General features: G+C 43.3%; 1 protein-coding gene across 1 annotated transcript in view; it reads right to left on the bottom strand.

Moving 5' to 3' along the window:
- Positions 1-3,211: 3,211 nt before the first annotated feature.
- Positions 3,212-20,601, bottom strand: part of PLS3 (plastin 3) — a 94,573-nt gene continuing 77,183 nt past the window's right edge. The window contains exons 8-17 of the mRNA XM_075539280.1: positions 18,904-19,069; positions 16,965-17,107; positions 13,468-13,563; positions 11,547-11,742; positions 10,077-10,155; positions 9,277-9,391; positions 8,607-8,740; positions 5,694-5,817; positions 5,377-5,501; positions 3,212-4,442 (exon numbers count right to left, since the gene is read on the bottom strand). Coding sequence (XP_075395395.1) covers positions 4,310-4,442; positions 5,377-5,501; positions 5,694-5,817; positions 8,607-8,740; positions 9,277-9,391; positions 10,077-10,155; positions 11,547-11,742; positions 13,468-13,563; positions 16,965-17,107; positions 18,904-19,069 — 1,311 coding nt within the window. The 3' untranslated portion in view covers positions 3,212-4,309. The remainder of the gene's footprint in view (positions 4,443-5,376; positions 5,502-5,693; positions 5,818-8,606; positions 8,741-9,276; positions 9,392-10,076; positions 10,156-11,546; positions 11,743-13,467; positions 13,564-16,964; positions 17,108-18,903; positions 19,070-20,601) is intronic.

Below are 20,601 nucleotides of genomic sequence, written 5' to 3' on the forward strand. Positions count from 1 at the left end.
ATAAGGAAAAAATAGGAAATTTATAATGATCTGGGCTGAAGACTCAACAGAAATAAGAATTCCTTTCAGTGCGTTGCAGGTCCCTAGTAAGACACAAATCTTGCTTGAGATGCTAAAGAACAAGCAGGACCAGACTACAATGGAGTTCTCCCACAATGTCTAAATCACGTCACATTCTGTTTTCATAAGAGACTAAGTGACCCTGTAGAGACTAAGTGAGCCTGGGGTGAAGTCAATTGCTTAAATTTGACTTTTCCATGTCTGTTTCTGGATTCCCCACCAAATGATTGGGTGGGACCATGTAAATAGGGTATGTGAGGCATTAAAAAAAGGGATTGGCTAGTTTTGCCATTTCACTGGGTATCTGAGAGAATCATCTCAGAAGCAGGAAGAACCTTGCGACATCAAGACAGCAGAGCCACCAGTGAAGTGTGTCTGAGATCCCTGCAGAGACGTCAGAGGCCACAGCAGCGAGCCCATGAGGCAGAGTGAGATTCTCCTTCTCCTTTGTGTACCCAGGAGGTTGGCTGTGGCTCCTATGCCACCTCCTCAGCACCATACGACAGTCGTACAATCGATGTATCGTGGGACACTCCCATACTCACTGGCTGCGGAACTGAAGCACAGGGTAGCGTTTAGTCTGAGAACTATTGCCAAATTGCCTTCAAGGAGGACTATACGCTGACCCTCTCTAAGGTGGTAGACAATGCCCGTCTACTCGTGCCTTCCCCACGACCGGATTAAATATCAAATCATTTAAATTGTATCATCAGTCTGATATATATATATATTTTTAAAGCAATGAATGAAGAAAGAATTCATTCTTGGTTGCTTCAAACTGTATAATCCTGAAGCCCTTTTTATGGTCATGGGTAAACTATTATAGTTTTCCTTGAATGACTATTCATCTGCTTTAGGGAGTTTGCGTTTAGATCACATCAATTTGCAAGAACTCCTAATACAGTCGTTGTGGTAGGCGATTATCATATGTGTCAGGAACCCTGGTGGGACAACCGTGAAGTGCTCAGTTTCCCACCGCAATGATAGCCGTTTTCACTCACCCACTGGGTCCCTGGAAGAAAAACCTGGCAACCTGCTTCTGTAAAGATGATAGCCGAGCTGGGACAGGTGATTGCTGAGTCAGACTCGACTAATAGCACACATCACCCCAACAGCATATGAGTATCAATTTGGGGGAAGAAGGAAGAGATATGGTGTTCAATCCCATTGCTTTAGATCAGTGTTTGCCGAAGTGGGTGATACTGCTCCCTGTGGGGTGCTGAACTATCTAGGAGGGTGTGGGGAGATGGGGAGCTATGAACTGTGAGTACAAGAATGACAAAAATGTTCTAAAGTTCATTGCGATGATTGCACAACTCTCCTTAATGTGTCTGAATTACTGAGCTGTATAGTATGAAAATTATATGCCAACAAAACGGCTTTGAAAAAGCAGACACTCACACTTTATTTTGGATTATGGGCCATAGTATTAAAGTTTGCAATGGTCAGAGGGGCACTACATAAATTTTTTTCTTGAAAAGAGGGAAGTAGTCCAAATACGTTCGCACACCTAGGCTTTAGGTCAGGGATGGGCAATCTTTTCCTGCCAAGGGTCATTTGGATATTTATAACATCATTCTCAGACAAAATTTAGCCCTGCTACCTATGTGACGGCTGGGGCTGCTTGTCTTTGGCCTGTGATGTGAGCTGCTGATTCTTTGGACCTTATATAGCCTACAGGCCAAACGTTCCCTACCTCTGCTTTAAGTGAAGAGCTTCTAACTCTCCAATCATGTATCCCTATAGGGGGTGGTCGAACTGAGGCCGTAACTCTTTCCCTCAGAGTGGCTGGTGGTTTCCACCAGCATACCTTGCGGAAAGCAGCCCCAAATGTAGCCACCTGTAGACAACTATATTGAGACTTTGTGCACTGCAAAAGCCAAGCTGCCACATGTCTTTCTTTTTGTTTCGGACTGTAGGGTTTTGAACCATAGAAAAGTTTTCTCTCAATTGATAAATGTAAGATATTTTATAATTATCAGCATGTAAACATATCCTCAACCCCCTGCTTCTTAGAGAGGGGTAATTTTGTTTCCCAGGGGAGATTTGACCGTGTGTGGAGATATTTTGGGGTGTCATAACTGGAGAATGCTAATGGCATCTAGTAGGTAAATGCCAGGAATGATGGTAAACAGTCTACAATGCACATGATGGCCCCAGATTGGCTGGTGGTTTTGAACTGCTGATCTTTTGGATTGCAACCCAACACCTAAGTGCTATATTGGTATAGGGAAGTGGAAGCGTTAGTCTGCTGTTAAGACTAGAAATGCTTAACATAATTGAAGATTTAATTTAAAATAAATCCAAAAAGGAACAGCACCCCTCCATTACAGGAAAAATCCCTTTTCGGTTTAATCAGCAGGGATGTTCCGACGGAGGAAGGAGGCTAACAAGGTCACTGAGATACGCATGTGGCCAGTCAGGAAGTACCCCAATTTGGATAAGCCAAGGAGTGTGGCGCTTCAAGGGGGTTGTGGCCAGGAGAAATGTTTGTCTAGATAATTTCCTAATGTTTGTTGAAATCTGCCTTGTTCAGAGTATCCATTGTCTCCTGTGACACTGTAAAACTCTGCTAATAATCTCTCCCGGTAATCACTGCAATGAAACAAGCACAGCAGCGACACTGTTTCTCCCCTATTCACTCGTGGGGTCAGAACGAGCTCGCTCTGACCACTGCTCAGAGGAGAAACCTGGCTGCTTGCCTTCTGCAAGTGCTTTTTGCTTGAGAGAATAAATTTAGGATTTTAGTCTGTTTGGGGCTAATCCAGTGACAGGTTTCTCAGAGCCCCTGCATCCACCAAAAGCACAACTGAGAAGTCCTGCTGCAAACCATCTCCGCTCCCTGACTGTTCAGATCCCCGTGGCCTCCGTCTTCCTGTATATTCCAGGATATTAAACGATTGAGGGAGGTGAGAAAAAGACCAGGGCGGGACGAGGATATGGAACACTTGGTAAAAGGGAGAGAGAGAAAGCCAACACATCCCATTTGTACTAGCCTTGACTCAGTCCCTCCCGTTTAGCTCTCAAAGGTCAAATTTACCAAACAGCATTGTGTAGAAGACACCAGAAAAATGCGTTGAGATACTGGACAACAAAAGTGGCTGACATCATTGGCAGACAACTAAGAGCCAGAGCCGGGAGAAGATAGGAATTATTATGCAAATGCCTTTATTTGAACTAATACATGGCTACCCGATTACATCACTTTTCAGAGTTAGAGTAACATGATATTGGAAACTATAGCAAACAGTGGGACACAGTAAGAGTACATTAAGTTCTACATATATATTTCTATTTTTTAGGGACCACATCTCTTAGGTGTAAAATGGAAAAAAATAGTGTACACTTAGCATACTTGGCCCTACTGCATCCTGGCTAACTTCTGAGCACTCTCTTCCTTCAAAAGTGTCCTATTCAACAGCATTTTCGATTTAAAGAGAGAGCTTGGTGATACAGGTTTCAAGAAAAAAAAAAAGAAGGATGTAGTTAACCAAGTATTTTAAGACAAAATATATCAATTGTTTATAGCTTGTGTGGCAGAAAGATGCAAATTTAAGGTACATTTCTCTTCTACTTATCATAATGTATGATTTGGGGGGGGGGTTTGGTTTTTTACTTACTTGAAGACCCCTTTAAAAAAGTAGCAAAATCAGCAGTCTTATTTAATGTAATCAAAATATTCTTAAACGTACAAAAAAGGATCATGTCGAAAGAATACTGTAAAAAGATACTGATTTTTAAGAGTAAACGAATATGAAAAGCCTCCGTGACATTCGGCAAATTTCCAGTCAGACATGCCTGCAGCTATCCTCGGCCTGGAGTTCTCCAAGAAGAACCAGCACACTGGCTGGAAAGGAAAATTACCATCAAATCATATTCCTATCTGATCATCTACACTAATCCCAAGAGGTGGATGATCTAAAAGGCAAAAAGATACATAGCGAGAAGTAACATACAGCCACAGGAAATGTCGAAGGCAGCAATCTAGGACAGAGTAAAATGGTTTGGGGCTATGAGTACATTTTAGGTGTGCCTGACCAATCCAACGCTGGCTATGAGACAGAACCCTCGTTTTTAGTAAGACTCTTTCTCCAAAGGGCTCTGAGGATCTAGTCTCATTCATCAACCTCAAAAGTCCTTTAAATGAGCACCGTTCGTAAGCCATGAGCACTTCACCTTGGAAATAGCTGACTTGCTGCTAAACATGCACCTGGGAGCAAAGGGTGTTTTACTTCGGACTCTGGGGAGTCTACACCCTCTTCATCCCCCTGCCCATCAAGCAGGCAAACACGGTCATGACCATCTTGGGCTTCACTTCTACAAGGTCTTCAGGGAGAGCGTACACTCTGGCTCCAATTCGTCTGGCCATTGACACAGCATACCTATATTTGTGGTTTGGGAAACAGAAATGAAGATGGCATTCTTGTCAGTCAAGAAGACGATAGGAAAGAGCTGTCGGTTCTCATGCAAAAATTCTATAATTAAAAGTGTTATCAGAGTTATTTCATTTGGAGGTCCAATATCCTCGGTTCCTTCTAGTTATGCTGGGTTCTTAGGGTCATTTTCACTCCCCTGCTCCAATATCAAATGCGACTTAAACTTGGAGCATGGACTTCATAGGAAATCTCATAGTTGACTCCGACTCATAATGCCCCTTAAGGCCGGGTCGAATGGCCCCTGTGGGTTTCCAGGACTGGAGCTCATCACAGGAGCGGCTGCTGACTTCAAACTGCTATCAGCTGTTGTACTGGGTGGACTTCAAACTGCTATCAGCTGTTGTACTGGGTGGACTTCAAATTGCTATCAGCTGTTGTACTGGGTGGACTGCAAACTGCTATCAGCTGTTGTACTGGGTGGGGCTTGTGCGTTGCTGCCCTTGCAGTCAGCAGCCCAACTCAGACTCCACAACACCATCACAGCAATCAATCTATCAATCTATTGATGTATTGATCTGTCAAAAAAAAAAACTATGGAGGGTGGAACCCTGGTGGTGTAGTGGTTACACGTTGGGCTGCAACCTGCACGGTGGGCAGTTCAAATGCACCAGAAGCTTCCCTGGAGAAAGATTGGGTGTTCTATTACCGCACACATGTACAGTCTCAGACACCCTTAGGGGGTTGTGATGAGTTAGCATTGACTTGATGGCAGTGATTTCATATATATAAATCTCCTACTTGGTGTCAGGTACAATGCGCAATCCTTTACTTACTCCCCTCCCCCATTAAATCTAAGTCAATCATTACTGCCCCTATTTTATTAATGAGGAAACCGCAGTTCACAATGGGTTCTCCCATGATCATCAGCATGCCCCCTTACTTGGCATTATTGTGCTTGTCATCTTCTGTTAGGGTGCCACTCTTCACGAGGTCATAATTAATGCAGCCTGGCTGGATGGCATCAATTAAATCCACAACTGCCAGACTGGAGCTGATAGTCTTGTCCTAGTGTAAAACGATAACCAATATGACAATTTTTCCAAAGCAATCTTGCATCCCTGATACCAAGGGTCTCAAAGCCCAGTAAATTCTGGTAAGAATTTAGCTCAACAACCATTCTCACTCCCAAAGTGGCTAATGATTGTTCTTCCACACTAGGCATGTCTTCTGGCAGGCATAACATTCAAGGATTCTTACCTTAAAACTCTGAATGGAAGTTGATTTTCCAGCATCCTTCAATGTTCTGTTCACCCAGTTTACGATGATGTCGTCATTAGCTTTCTGACCCTCTCCCAGATCTTCCAGGACATTCAGGGTGTATCTAAGTGAAAGAAGAGACGAGGTCACCATCTACTGTCTGAGAGAAAATGGAAATGCGACATTCAACACTGCGACTGACTCAAGTTGCACCTATGACAACCCCATGGGTTACAAAGTAGCTGCTCCGTGAGGTTGGACTCAAAACTCAGTGCCAACGTCTCCATGCGGACTCAGACCGACCATCCGGGACAGGGTAGAACTGCCCCTGTGGGTTTCTGAGACGAACTCTTTACTGAAGTAGAAAGCCTCATCTTTCTCCGTGGAGTGGCTGGTGGTTTTGCACTGATGACGTTGAGGTTAGCAGCCCAACATATGCCCATGACCCCACCTGGCCTCCTTTATAGGGCATCTGTGGTCATAATGTTCACAGGAGCAAATCATCAGCCCTTCCTTTTGCCGTGATGCTGGATGGGTCACACTCTCAACCTTAGGTGGTGCTGGCCTACTAACCACTGGCAGTTGAACACACACTGTGTGCCACCCAGAGATCTACGTCAGCGTGATGTTTCACCTTCTGTTTCCTGTTTCTTAGGTTGAAAGGCAAAAGATTGTATCCAGTGGTGTCTTGGCAATGTACCCTTGGCAAGGATGGAAAGATTTGTGCATGTGTGTGAGGTTCCCTCCCACTTATTTTGTTGTCGAGCAAATATACAGCAAAACATACATCAATTAAGCAGTCTGCCCAGGTACCAATGTTACTGATGACAGTCCTCAAATTATACCGCCATGCTCACATGCTTTTCGGGGTTGTTCCTACCTCGGTAACACAAACTCACTGCCTCCCAAAGCCCTGAGCTCATCTTTCCAGGGGGTCTGGACAATTTGATCCCATACAGGTAGTTAGTACAAGAGCAATTATGCTCAAGGCAGGCCTTTTTATTTCTTTTCTCTTAATCTAAATTTTTGTTCATTTTTCAGATGATTTGAAGGTAAGGTATCTAGATATTCTCAGAGAGTAGTTTCAGGGGTGCATGCGGTCTCCATCGCTCCATAAAGTCTCGCGTCCTTGAGTATTTGAAATTCTCTTCTTCCTTTCTCCACCTTTGATCCGGATTCTTCTAGCTTCACTGAGCAACAGGGTCCGTCCTAATAGGCAGGTCTTCCGGTCTCACAGCACAGGAGGCCCCTAGCTGTCCACAGAGGCAGCTAGACGCAGAGGCTACCTCCTTCTCTTCTTTCTGACTCTCTTTGCACCTCTGTTGGTCAAGGTGACCAGAGACCCACTGATATGCCTTTGGTGGCTGCTTGCAAGCTTGTAAGACCCAGGCAGTATACAATGTATTTGAAAGTAGAACAAAAACACTGCACACATTCTTAGGCTAAATACATTGGGCTGCTCCATGAGGTAGTTTATTGTGCCAACCTGGTTGATAAACACATGTGGGGTTAATTGAAGGGTAGAGGGATAAATGGCTCGGTGAGCCTCGCCTTTGGAGTTCTCGGGTCTCTTGCTTTCTGACAGTCAGACCAGGGTGCAGTTCTCTGCTTCAGCTGGCAAGACTCACTTCCTGCAAGACATCCCCAAGGAGAAGCCGCATGGACCTACCCCGATATAGCCCTGGGTGCTGGAGCAGCTGTGTGGAGACCCCTGCCAGCACTGAGATGCTTACACATTCACTGACTCGGCTTTCCTCTTGCAGTCGGCATCATTGCGTCTGTTTAGTGAGATGGAGGAGGATTTTGTGGATTGGTGTCGGACATAAGGGTTAATGTTGGACTTGTGGGCTTGAGCAACACTGGGTTGGGATGTTTTCTTGATGTGCACTTACCCTTTATATAAAACTCTCTCTTCTACATGAGTTTCTGTGGATTTGTTTCTCTAGAGCACCCAGACTAACACACTCCACAACCCCAAACTCCGATGCCAACAGATACTTTTGCCATTGTTGATCTTGTAAAAATATCTGTCATACACTTTTGCCAATGCAACTCTGAATAATCTATGGCAATAGCGAGCTATGGAACCCTACAGTTAATCCATGTGCTATTTCTGTCATCCTGACACGCCCTTCCTCTCCCTTCCACCGTAGGTAGCCACTAAATAAACTTTGGTCTCTGTACATTTGCCTTTCCTTGCCTTTTTACATAAGTGACATCACACGACATTTATCCGTCTGTGAGTGGCTTGTTTTGCTCAGCACCATGTCTTCACGTGCCATCCACACCGTAGACTGTATTCAAACGTCATTGCTCCTACTGGCACTGCGGGTAAGAGTAGGGACTCCCAACTACAAGACCGTCCATTCCGACCACCAGCTGCCCCATGGGGAAAAGATGAGGTGTTCGGCTCCCGTAAAGATTGACAGCCTCAGAAATCCTATCCACTGTGTGAGCACGGTCAGCAATGGGTTTTTTTCTTTGAAAGCGGGCTTCAGAAGCTCGGGAGAGGGCCAGGGAGAGGTGAGGTATAGGAGGAAATATAAATATAAAGAAGAAAGAATCACATCTCTAGGGGTAGGGGGTTTTACTAATTCGATTTGATGAGCTAAGCTGTGCAATTACACAGAATGTTTTATTTTTCTTTTAAAAAGCAAATACATAAGCCAATGAAGTTAAATTAAAAAACAGAAAAGAGTGAGAGCTGCCTGCCTTAACCCCACCCCACCCCAGACGCCTTCCGCCTCAGCTCTAAACACTGGTCTGAGCAGCTGTCAAAGGAGGAAGAGTCAAACTGAAGGGGACTTGGATTCTCTGGTGACAAACAAGTTCATTTCAAACAAATGAAAACCAAAATCAGATCACCTACTTATATTACAAAGAAGCTTTAAGAAATGCAATTGTGCACCATACCGTCTCATCAGTTGCCAGACTAAAGCTAGAGTCAGGGTTTGGTTGCCATCATTCAGATCTTGACCCCCAATGCCAACCAGGGAGAATTTGGCAGGATGCTTCCCTAACTCAACAGCATAGTTGCAGTTTTCCAGCTATAAAAACACAGAAGCAAAGAGTTACAGGTTGTCATTTGTGTCATTCGCCCACAGTCATGTGTGTGAGTGGTGCGACGCGCTCGGGACAAAAGGAATAATTAAGAAGATGATAACAGTTCCTGTCCTCAAGGCTTCCAAACAAAAACAAGTTGGTAACTCAAACCTTCCCGCCAAATGACAGACTCATAGAAAATTACTCTCACTTGTTAGGACCGTGCTCTTCAAAACGGTCATGTAAATGAAACCAATCATTCCACATTTATCCTGGACTAACAATCGGACCAGAAAGTAGAGGAGAGCCAGGGATGCTAAATCAATGGTAATCATGAAAAGGCTGACATATTGTGACAAATGTAACCAGTATCACTGAACAATACGTACTGTCATCTTCTTAATTTTTTTGGTCCCGAGCATGTAACTAAGTGAGAACATGCCATGCATAATAAAATATGAAAACTCACCAGAAGCATAATAAAATATGAAAACAACAAATTGAGAATGAAAATAATACACAGAGCACCATAGTGATCTACCTTTTTCATATTGGCTCCAAGTTTCGGGTATGGAGGCTTATTAACTTTGCTCCAATCAACAGGAACTTTAATTCGTTCATATAGTTGTAAGATGACCAGGGCATCCTGCAGGTCACTGACAGATTGAAAAATAACTGCATCAGTATTTTCAGGGAGTGGGGTCTTGGCTTTCCTTAAAACCCTTTAACACTTCGGGGCCAAGCAAAACAGATCTCTACGAACATTCAGATTTTCTTTCAACTTGAGCTGAAAATGGAGCTAAGGTGACCTCTATTCATTTCATAGCATTTCTTGAGAGCTCATGGCGAGAAAGACACAATTTTCTTGAGACTAGGCAGACGCAAGGTAAGAAATTCTGGTAGGTAAACAGGTACATGGGTCTATCCTTAACTAGGGTGAGAGAGTGACAGGTGGCAGTGAAGGAAAGCCTCTCTGAATTGGTGGTGAGCTTACAGAGACATGGGCAAAGAACATTCCAGGGCAAGAAGACAGGAAGCACAAAGGCCCTGAGGCATCAGGAATGGTCTTCCGAAGGCATGCCCAGATTTTTGGTTTCAAAACCGAAAATCCGTGCTCCCTAAGGTACTAGGGAGATATTTGTACATTCTATCACTTAGTCAATAACAATAATTTGGGATTTGGTATACTTGGCAAATAGTGGTGGAAGGCAGTCCTTCAATCTTTCCAATATAAATACTTTCTACAAATTAACATCTAGAAAACACCCAGAGCTACAATGATGTGTGTAACACCCCTTCCTGATGTTCAAAAACATTTAGAACAGCGGTAGGAAGACTTACGCATAGAGATGGTTTACGTGGGGGTTCACACCAAGAGAGTTCATCCAGTTACGGAAAGTTCTTTCTTCACGTGTTTCTCCTGTTAAAAATATTCATTGCCTTTATTTTTATGCACCTGAGATATCTGCAGTGTCATCCAGACGTGACATTATCTGATCCACTTTATGCAGATCTAAAAGGAGCCCGGGGGGATCCACAGTGATGGGGTCGGCAGTTCAAATCCACCAGCCACTCTGCCACAGAAAGATGAGACTTTCTGCTTTTGTCAAGATTTACAGCATTGGAAACCCCCTGGGGCCGTTCTGCCTTGTCCTGTAGGGTCACTTTTAGTTGGGAATGACTGAACCACGGATTTTTTAATACAGATCAAAAATATTTCTTTTAAATAAAGTGCTATGCACTCATTCTATCTAGGTACATACTTGTATTTTTGAGTTGTTGAATTTATGTAAAATAAAATATATACATACTTATAATCATTGGAGCCACTTAGAGTTTTATGCCCTCTTTATAGCTTCTAGCTAATCCTTCTCCAGCATCGTCCCCAAATCCCATATCTGAGAACAACTGCTGTGAAGTTTCATTCATCTTTTAAACTATTCTATCTTTATATGAGCCTCAATCACATGCTTCAGCTTTATCTCTTTTTTTACTGTTTAAAAAAATTGCTGAAAATCTACATACCTTTGATGAAAAACTCTGATTACTCCTTTAACACACCTATGTTACAAGAACAAATTACCGGAAACTTCCAAAGCATAAAAATGTGAAGATTTTAGAGTCATGCCATTGGACACCCAATGAACTAGCTGCGTTTGCTAACTGTAACATATTCTATTTCCTGTGCATATGCTCTGCAAAAGCAAATGCTGCCTTTGTAAAACTGAAATAACTCATTGCCATCACGTTGATTCCGATCCACACTAGCCCTATCTAGGGTTTCCGAGACGGCTCATCTTATGGAAGCAGCCAGTCTCACCTCTCTCCCATGGAACAGTTGGTGGATTTGAACCACCAACCGTGCAGGTAGCAATCTAAGTAATGCCTCGCCCACAGTGCCATCGGGGCTCCTTAGTAGCCACCATGTATTATTAAGTATTATTTGAGGAGGTCTGAGAGAAAACAGTCAGGGCTTATTCCATTCGGTCTGCTTGTAGAAGAATAAAGTGTGTGTGCGCGTATGTGTGTGAGCTGTAACTGTATAGGTCAACTCATAGGCATATGTACATTTTTATATAAAAAGTAATAAACTCCATAAATCCTAAAACAAAGCAAACCACTCGTTTACTAAACGTCCTTACATCAAGTGACCAGTCATCTCTTTCTACCAGGGGGCACGCTCTACTCATCCCGTCATGCCTACTTCGGGCAGATGTTTGCTGAAGGCAACGGGAGAGGGAGACCTCGTCAGCCAGGATCGTGAACCCCCTCGGTGTCCGCCACCACGGAACTGGAAGGGCCTTTGGTTACCTTCTAAGAGAGTCCAGTCAATATCCTGATTCTCGGGCTTGGTTAGTGCCGGATATTTATTAAACAGGTTAGCCACAAAGGCTAAATTCAGCTTGGGGTTTCCACTGACAACATCAGCGGGGGTAACGAACTGTCTGCACCCTAATTTGTCTGCTTGTTGGAGCATACTCTCAGCTCTCTGCAAATCATCCGTTTCCTGTGGAAGTCACAGAAGAAGACATTTCTTAAGAGGCCATACTAAAAATACAGAAATGTTTTCCTTCAATGATATGCCAGATAAACAATTCTACTTTCTCTTTGCCAACATATGGTACTTATTATAAAATTGTTGTGAATGCAAAAAAATAAAGGAAAAAGGTAGCTGTGCAGTACTTTGGAAATACCCTAGATGGCACCAAACCACAGTTCTTAACTACGAAATGCATTTAACTCAATGACGGTTGCGAGTATCATTCTCCGGTGCCCAAATGCAGCAAGGACGAACAACAAAGTCAAGACTCTTCAGAATTGTAAATTAGGCTGTGAAGTAGGTGTACGACTGAGAAAGAGGAAGGGCACTGGGAAATAAGGGGCATATATGAGCAAAGAGGCAGACTTAGAAAGTGAGTGAGGACACCTGAGGCGGCTGGATGATGGGAGAAGCCCAAGGTGAGGGGCATGCAGAGTAATGGGAAACATTGGCTATGAGTGATAGGAGACCTTACATGATGCAAACAGTTGACGATTCAAGTCTTCCTAGAGATGCCTTGGAAGAAAGGCCTGGCAATCTACTTCTGAAAAATCTGTCATTTAACCCACTTCTATTCTGACACCCAAGGAGTTGCCCCAAATCCCAGCTGACTAGACAACAACTGATCTAGGGGTGTTAGAGAAAAATGGGTGTGTAAAGCCTTAAGTGCTAAATGAGCATTTTAAACAGAATTCTAGCGGCACTGTGGGATTCTGAAAAGCATTCTGAAGAGAAAACAGAGAAATAAAAGTATATTTAAAGAAGGAAGGTCATTCAGGACTGACTAGAGAATCAGTAGGGCGGGTGCCATTTACCAAGGCACAAGAACAGACCCTTACCTAGCCATCTCAGACTCTTACTGCACAAGATGGGACCCTTATTCCAACCCAGAGTCCTATGAGCCCAAGAGTTTACTATACTGAACGAAACACGAGAGCCCAAGTCAGTTACAAATTTAGTACTGGAAGGGGCAATGCAAATGGTTTAGCCCGTAAAATCCATTCGATCCTGTTGTTTAATAGGCTAGGTAATTTGGTTTTCTTCATTATGATTAAGCAGCATTACATATCTGGTTGTCAAAATAATCATAAAAACTTAGAGCTGGAAGGAAATTAATTGTCCAGCCCAATTTCTTAACTTCATAGATGAGCAATGTGGAATCCAATTTTGAGCGGGCACCTGGTCCAAAGTGAACAAAGAAGTTAGTGATATAACCAAGACACAAGATCAATGACAGTGGTCCCCCAAATTGGAATTCATTCACGGATCATGAGTTTGCCAACCTATTCACAGTACCCCCGAGGCAGGAATATTAGAGCCCCATTTATGAATATATATGTATTAAATTTATGACCGTGATTATATTCCAAATACTAAGAAAAGGTTAGCCTCCAAAGAGTACCTAAAATTTCATTTCGTCCTCACTTGTCTTAGAGATGTTTTGACTATTTTAAGTCATCATATAAACCAATAAGATACCATTAAGGAGTTGAATAATACACTATCAAAATAAAGCAAATATTTCTGCTTCTTAATTACATGTACAGTACGTAATACAGTTTAAAAGGGATGCTTGGAAAGCACTGAAAACAATGCTTACAGTCAACACCATTGAATACAATGAAGACATTCTTTTATTGGTAACAATTGACATCAATTTTATAAGCCTGAAGAAATCAAAAGGACACTTACGTTGAAGCCCGACATGCTAATATCTATCCGTGATTCACCTTCCTTTTGTCCTTTGGGTGCAATTTGATTGAGAAGATGGAAATAGGCTCTGGAATCCTACAAATGAATTGCAAATGTCAGTGACATCACATTTACAAGGAATGAATATGTCCTATTGTCCCATGTTTGGGAGGATATTTACATTGGATTCTGTGTGACAGTAAGGCACAAATTTTCCCCAGGAAAGCCCATCAAGCTGGCCAAAGCTCTATCTCCAACAGGGAGGAATTGGGTTTTGCGAGGACTTTGCAATGGAGCAATGTTATCAATATAATGCTTGCAACCCCCAAACTAGTTTTGTACCTTCACCGAATTACTGAAGTCAGTGAGCTTGATAGAGAAAACACGCAAGAAAAAGAGAGCAGGCGAGTGAAAATCCAGGAAGCATGAGGAAAAAAACAAACAAACAGGTTATATCATCACAAAGCACCCGATAGACCAGAACCTTTGTCCAGGATGAATACAAGTGACAAAATTATTGAAATGAAGAGCATTTTAACTGGAACAATGGCATTCAACTCTTCGTGAATCTGAAGATACACAAGAAAACAAGCTTTTGCTTTTCCTTCAAAAACTCCAGAACTCTTTTATCACTTGGCAGTTCTCTTGGCATGCCAAGAGATCAAAAGCAAGGTGGAGGGCAGATGAGGTGCGGTGGGGGTGGGGGCTGCTATTTGAATTCACCAGGAGAAAGATGGTGCCGTCTGCTCCCATGAAGATGTACAGCCTCAGAAACCCACAGGGTCAGTTCGACTCTGTTCAGTCGGGTCCCTGTGAGTCAGAATGGACTTGGATGGCAGAGGGTTTAGTTTGGAGACTCTACAAAATACAGCTTGAAAATCACACAAATGCCAAGTCAATCCTCCCTCTGGAATACAGAAGAACAGGAAACTGAACAGAAATCCCTAACTTGGCTTTATGCAGTATGAAGACTTCTTTGCCAGTTCAAACAGTTTTCTATTCCTGGGCCTTGAAAATCCGGACAGATCACCAAGGTGTACTAGACCGTGCACTGCGAGACTGTCCTCAGTATGCGGGTTACTGGTTCCCACCCCAGAGCTGCTGGTGCTCCCTGAGAGCTCTCAAGGATGATGCACCTTCAGCCCAAGCAAGTTGAAACCCAATGCCATCAGTAATTCTGAAAACCTCACAACCATTGCGTTCATTCTGACTCATCATGACCCTATAAGACTCGGTAGAACTGACTCTGGGTTTACCGGGACTTTTAACTCTTTGGGGAGTAAAAAACTTCATCTTTCCCCCTCAGAGTGGCTGGTAGTCTCAAACAGCTGACCCCGAGCTTAGCAACCTCGTGTGTAACCTACTTTGGCAGCAGGGCGTGGAAATCGTTTCAGAACAATCCATGAAATGCCAATTCAAATCCTACTATCGGGAAGCACAGGGCTTCTTTCCATCTCAGGAACAGTATACGGCAGTTTCAAAACTCATAACCGCATGCTATGCTCTTGAACTCATAACCGCATGCTATGCTCTTGAGAAAATTAGTTAATAAGCAGCCCCCCAGCAGCAGAGTAGGCAACACACGGCCCCGAGAGAATACTGACAGCAGAAAACGGGAACGAAGATAAATTGGAAGTTATTTTTCAGATTCTTAGCCAATCCTCTGTTTAAAAAAGAAAAAAAAAATCCAAAGCAGAGCATGAGAAGGAAGTTGTCAATATTTTCCGATCATCCACAAAGACACACAATCATTTGCGCTATACTCTGAGGAGCTGTGGTTGGCTATAGATCCACGGGTTGTTCCTTGTGTCCCAAACATCAGGATTTTAGAGAAGATGCACTCAGTGATTAGGGTGTCACAATTATTTGCTATAGTAATTTTGGCTATCTCTCTGAGGGAGAAAGATGGGGCTTTCGACTTGTAATGAGTTCGAGTCTTGTAAAGTCACAGGGGCAGTTCCCCTCTGTGCTGAAGTGTTGCTAGGACTCAGTGTCCACAGAATGGCCGAAAGCTTTATCCTTGAGAAAAGGCACCAGATGCCCTTTGAGAGAGTGGAGGCGGGCTGCTCCCGGAAAGATTTACAAAGCCTTGGAAACTGTACACGGGGGCAGTGGGTTAGACCTGCAAAGACAAAGGCAGCCTGTGGTGAATGGAAGTCCCCAGTGTCTTCCTCAATTGCTGGTTTCTCTACTGTTTGTCCTAAGTAGTGAGCACATGGAGCGAGGGATTTCTTGCCTTCTATTCAAGAGCCCTGGATTTGATCCCAGTTGATGCACCTTATGTGTAGCTACGATCCTTCTGCCCATGAGGCTGGCATGTTACTATGAGGCTGGAGAGGTTCCAGATCAAGACAGAGGAGGGTGAACGGATCACAGACCTGTTTCTGAAAGGTGGCTAATTACGTCCCGGTGGCTCACAAGGATTTGATTAGCAATCAGTCACTGAGATGGCACAGGGCTGGGGAGCATTTTGTTTTATTGTGCATGGGGTAGGCTGGCGTCAGGACAATGGGATGCCAGGCAAGGAGAACATGTGTGCGCCAGAGACTGTGTGAGAAGTAGATTCCAGTGGGACAACACGAGGCCAAGGGATAAAGTTGAAGACCTATACCTAAATAGGACCTCATTACCACCTTCAAGAAACTTCACATTAGAGCAGGACGGGGAGGTGAGGGCGAGGCTATCTAGCCCAGGGGCCACATGAGGCCTACAACACCATCAATACCAGTTAACATTGCATGCCTCACCAAAGAGACGCACTTCCAGCCACTACAATAGGAGAGAGGTAATTAAATGTTTGACCAAATAGATCAAGCTATTTTTTTTAATTATCAAGAACAACTATCTATTCATGCTCACACAGATGCTACTAGTTACAAATGTGAATAGAAGTGGTCTTACTTCTCTGAGCCCATTCTTTTTAGACTCATCAAATAGGTTCCATACTTGTTTTGAAAGATCATTTTATTGGGAGCTCCGACAGCTCTTATAACAATTTTTAAGTTGATAATTTTGTAATGGTCCATGAATGATGTTAAGGATCAAATGGTCTTTGGCAGAAAAAAGGTTCACTACCCCTGATTAAAAGGTTGGCAAACAGGCTAGGCAGGAAACCAAACTGAATGGGGAAGAGAAATATTGTGGCTTTTCTTCCCTCTTCTGGGGCTTTACTAACAAGTATACCTAAGCCTAGCAAAGGCAGTTCGGAATAGAATAACCACTTTCCATATTTTTATATTCTGCATACAACAATGGGCGGTACGCGAAAGTTACGACTATAATAAATACTTCAATCCTTTCCTACAAAAAGCAAGAAAGACGTGGAGAACTTGTGCCTCTTATATGGCTCCATTGCTCGCCCGAAATCCACCCACAGGCGCCAAGAGCCCTCAAGGCTTGGCGATATAGGCTGTTCCTTCTGGTAAGTGGGCTAAAAAAATATCCCACACCAGGCTTCAACCAGCCCCACCAAATATTACGATTCTTTGCGTGGTTACCTTGATGTCAGCACTGAAATTGTTGATTTTTTGCCAGCCTGAGTTCTCCAAATGAAAGTTTGCCCATCGAAGCAGAAGCTCTTCTGGAGATAATTTCATAAGTTCCTCTAAAGTCTCACCATCTCGAAGTAAAGCAGCCAAGGCTGTAAGGGGGAAAAAAAATCCCACAATCAATGCCTATGATATGATAATAGTCACTGCAGGTCCGTGTCGTCTCTGAACCCTACTTATGGCACAATTGCTGGTTTCAAGGTGCTTATAATCGAATTGAAAAGAAAAATATAGATTGAGCTAATTACAATATAAGATGACACAGACTGGGTATTACAAGATTACAAAGTTTATTTTTTTTACTTCCCAAACACCAATGAGGACACAACATCTAAAGGTTTAAAATTTTCCAATGTTGACAGAAAATTGTCTTACTTAATTTTTAAATCATCAATTTAGTGAAGGATATGAGGAACATTTTACTTTCGCTTTGGATGAAAGGCGCATAGGCACCCTGACGGTGTTTACAGTTAAGGATAACCAACCTATGGACTCTGGAAGGTCCTAAAGAGACTTGAAGAGGAGGATCATTCAACCTGACCTTCTTGGTAGCAACTAATATCTACAAACCCCTTACTAATTCTTGCTATTATGGAATTGACTGTGGAAAAATCCAGGGGGGGGGGGGCTGGTGACTATTTCCATAGATAGCAGACAAAAAGTTTGGGTGTTTGCAAAAAGAGCTGTCTAAATATAAACCTTGTTTTAAAACAAAGTTGTACCATCTGTATGCAGTAATTCCCTTCCATATACTGCAGGGAGATTTATAATAAGCAAGAAGACTGAAATCAGCAGATTTATGAAGAAGGCCAAGGGATCCCTACATCAGATACACACCATGTCTGCAGGATTCTGCGTCATACGGTGTCATTCACAGATTTACCCGAGTAGAGGCAGCATGGTTCTTGCTACAGAATCTTCCCTCTGCTTCCTTTCTCCACCAAACCAGAGGCTAAAAAGAAATCAACAGCCTGCTTCCTGATCTCCACGACCGTGCCAAAGATAAAAGCTTTAGAAAGAACACATCAATGTCCTTTTGTTTTCCTCCCCTCCTTTGTCAACTGAGAGCTTCCATTTCTTTAAGAAGCCATCCACCCTTGTCAAGAAGGGCAACAACAAGAATAATTTTGCTGTTTCTCTCAGAAGATCAAAGTCCAAATGTACACAAGTCATGAAAAGTGTAATGGACAGGCCTGATCGGGTATGAATACGCAAGCTAAGGCAGCTGACAAACCCGGTGAAACCTCGGAAATCCCGAGAAGCCCAAAGATAGGTCTTTCCCCCAGAGGACCCGGGGATTGCAGTGGGGATGCTAGGGACTTTTCCAAGAAAATCTGCTCTGGGGAGTGAGGGGCAATCGTGTACACTTTCTTGCGGCAGGAGGATGCACTACTTCCTTGGCGCGGAAGGACCCTTGCATCCTATCTGCGCGTACATTCCTAGCAATCCATGTTGTGATGTATCAAGAACTCTGCTATGGAAATGGTAACACTTCTGCTGGTTCAGGAAGTGGGGCGCCATCAAGGTCAGCTCAGGGGGCTTTTGAAGAGGGACACATTGGAGATGGTGCACCGTGGTGGAGCTGAGGGTGGTGTCAGGGTAGGGGCTGTGTGGGCAGAGCGGAAGAGAATGGACGCCAAGTTTTGAGACTTGGGGAAAATGTATCAAGTGCTTTGTTGCAAGATGCAGCGGAAGGTGCCAGATAAATGTTAGTTAATACTGCAGAAAAAGTTTATAATTAGGCTGTTTGCCTGACTAACACTATAACATTCATTACCCTGTGTTAATTCTAGTGATCATCCAATTCAGTGGAAGCATAGCAGCCTGGAAGACTGGAGGAAGAAAAGTAAGCAATAAACAACCTTTAACATAATGACTGTCGCAGTACCTTCATTCCGGCTTAATTCAATGTCAGCAAACAAGCCGATCTTAATGATCTGCCAAAGGAGTCCCAAAACCAGATGAGGCTTCCCAGCCCGCAAATCCTCAGCACCGATGTTCACAACGTGACACCCAATGGCAGAGGCAGAGTTCAGTGCCAAGTTCAAGTTTTCCTGCAAGACAGCCAAGTTATACACTTGTGCTTGACCTTCCCATCCTCCAGCCCGTCTTCTTCTCCCTTCACTGGAAATAGCACTCAATGAGGAAATTCATGCCCCGTATGTATTCATTTCACCCATAAATGATCCATGAAAAACAAATTCCAGACTTTGGCTGTACAAAACACAGCTAAAATGAATCCCAGCCTTACTGCTATTGTCTCCTGCAGATTTCCATGGAAAGCTAACTCCGTAGGCGTCTTTGGTCCCTGACACTGAAGGGAAAGGCTTAGGGACTAGAGGACATACACCCTTGTGGGTAACCTGCCATAGTATGAGAAACACTGAACTAAACCCATGGCCCTGGACTTAATTCTCACTCATGGCGACTCTGTAGGGCAGCCTACAACAACCCCGTAAGTGTTTCAAGGCTGCACATCTTTTCAGAAGCAGACTGCCACAGCTTTCTCCCTAGAAGCAGTGGGTGGATTTGCGCTGCCAACTTTTGTATCAGTAGACCAGTGCGTAACTACTGCACAAACAAGGTTCCTTATTTCTAAAAACACCTCAGGCTAATATTACCAAGGGATTTCAGAGTTTTTGTATTAGAGTGCAATGAAACGATAATGGTGTGCATTTTCCATGTGGGCTCTGTTGCTTCTGAGTAAATGGCTGCTTGTTTATCTTCAAGTCTTTAAGACCCCAGACGCTATATCACCTGATAGGCATCAAATAACAAAAAAATTATATCATTGTGAAAATGAGGGGTAGTGCAGAGTGGGGACCCAAAGCCCATCTGTAGATAACGGGACATCTCCTTACAGAAGGGTCTCAGGGAGGAGGTGAGCCCACCAGGGTGCAGGGTAGCAATGATGAAACATATAACTTTCCTCTAGTTCTTAAATTCTTGTTCCCCTCACTATCATGATCCCAATTCTACTTTTCAAATCTGGCTAGACCAGAGAATGTACATTGGTACAGATAGCAACTGGAAACAATGGGACCAGTGGTGAGAGTGGTGATAACGGCAGGGTGGAGGGAAGGTGGGGTAGAAAGGGGGAACCAATTACAAGGACCTACATGTGACCTCCTCCCTGGGGGATAGACAACAGAAAAGTGGGTGAAGGGAGACGTCGGACAGTGTAAGACAAGAAAAAATAATTAATTTAAAATTATCAAGGGTTCATGAGGGAGGGGGAGCGGGGGCGTAAGGAAAAAATGAGGAGCTGATACCCAGGGGCTCAAGTAGAAAGCAAATGTTTTGAGAATGAGGAGGGCAACAAATGTACAAATATGCTTAACACAATGGATGGATGGATTGTGATAAGAGTTGTAAGAGCCCCCAATAAAATGATTTTTTTTAATTAAAAACATTTTATTAGGGGCTCATACAACTCTTATCATAATCCATACATATACATACATCAATTGTATAAAACACATCTGTACATTCTTTGCCCTAATCATTTTCTTTCTTTTTTTTTTTTAAAAAAGTAAAAAAAAATGATTTTTTTTAAAGAGAAAAGATAATGGATTTTTTTCCCATG

This window comes from Tenrec ecaudatus, chromosome X (genome assembly GCF_050624435.1).
Source record: "Tenrec ecaudatus isolate mTenEca1 chromosome X, mTenEca1.hap1, whole genome shotgun sequence".
Taxonomy (NCBI): domain Eukaryota; kingdom Metazoa; phylum Chordata; class Mammalia; order Afrosoricida; family Tenrecidae; genus Tenrec; species Tenrec ecaudatus.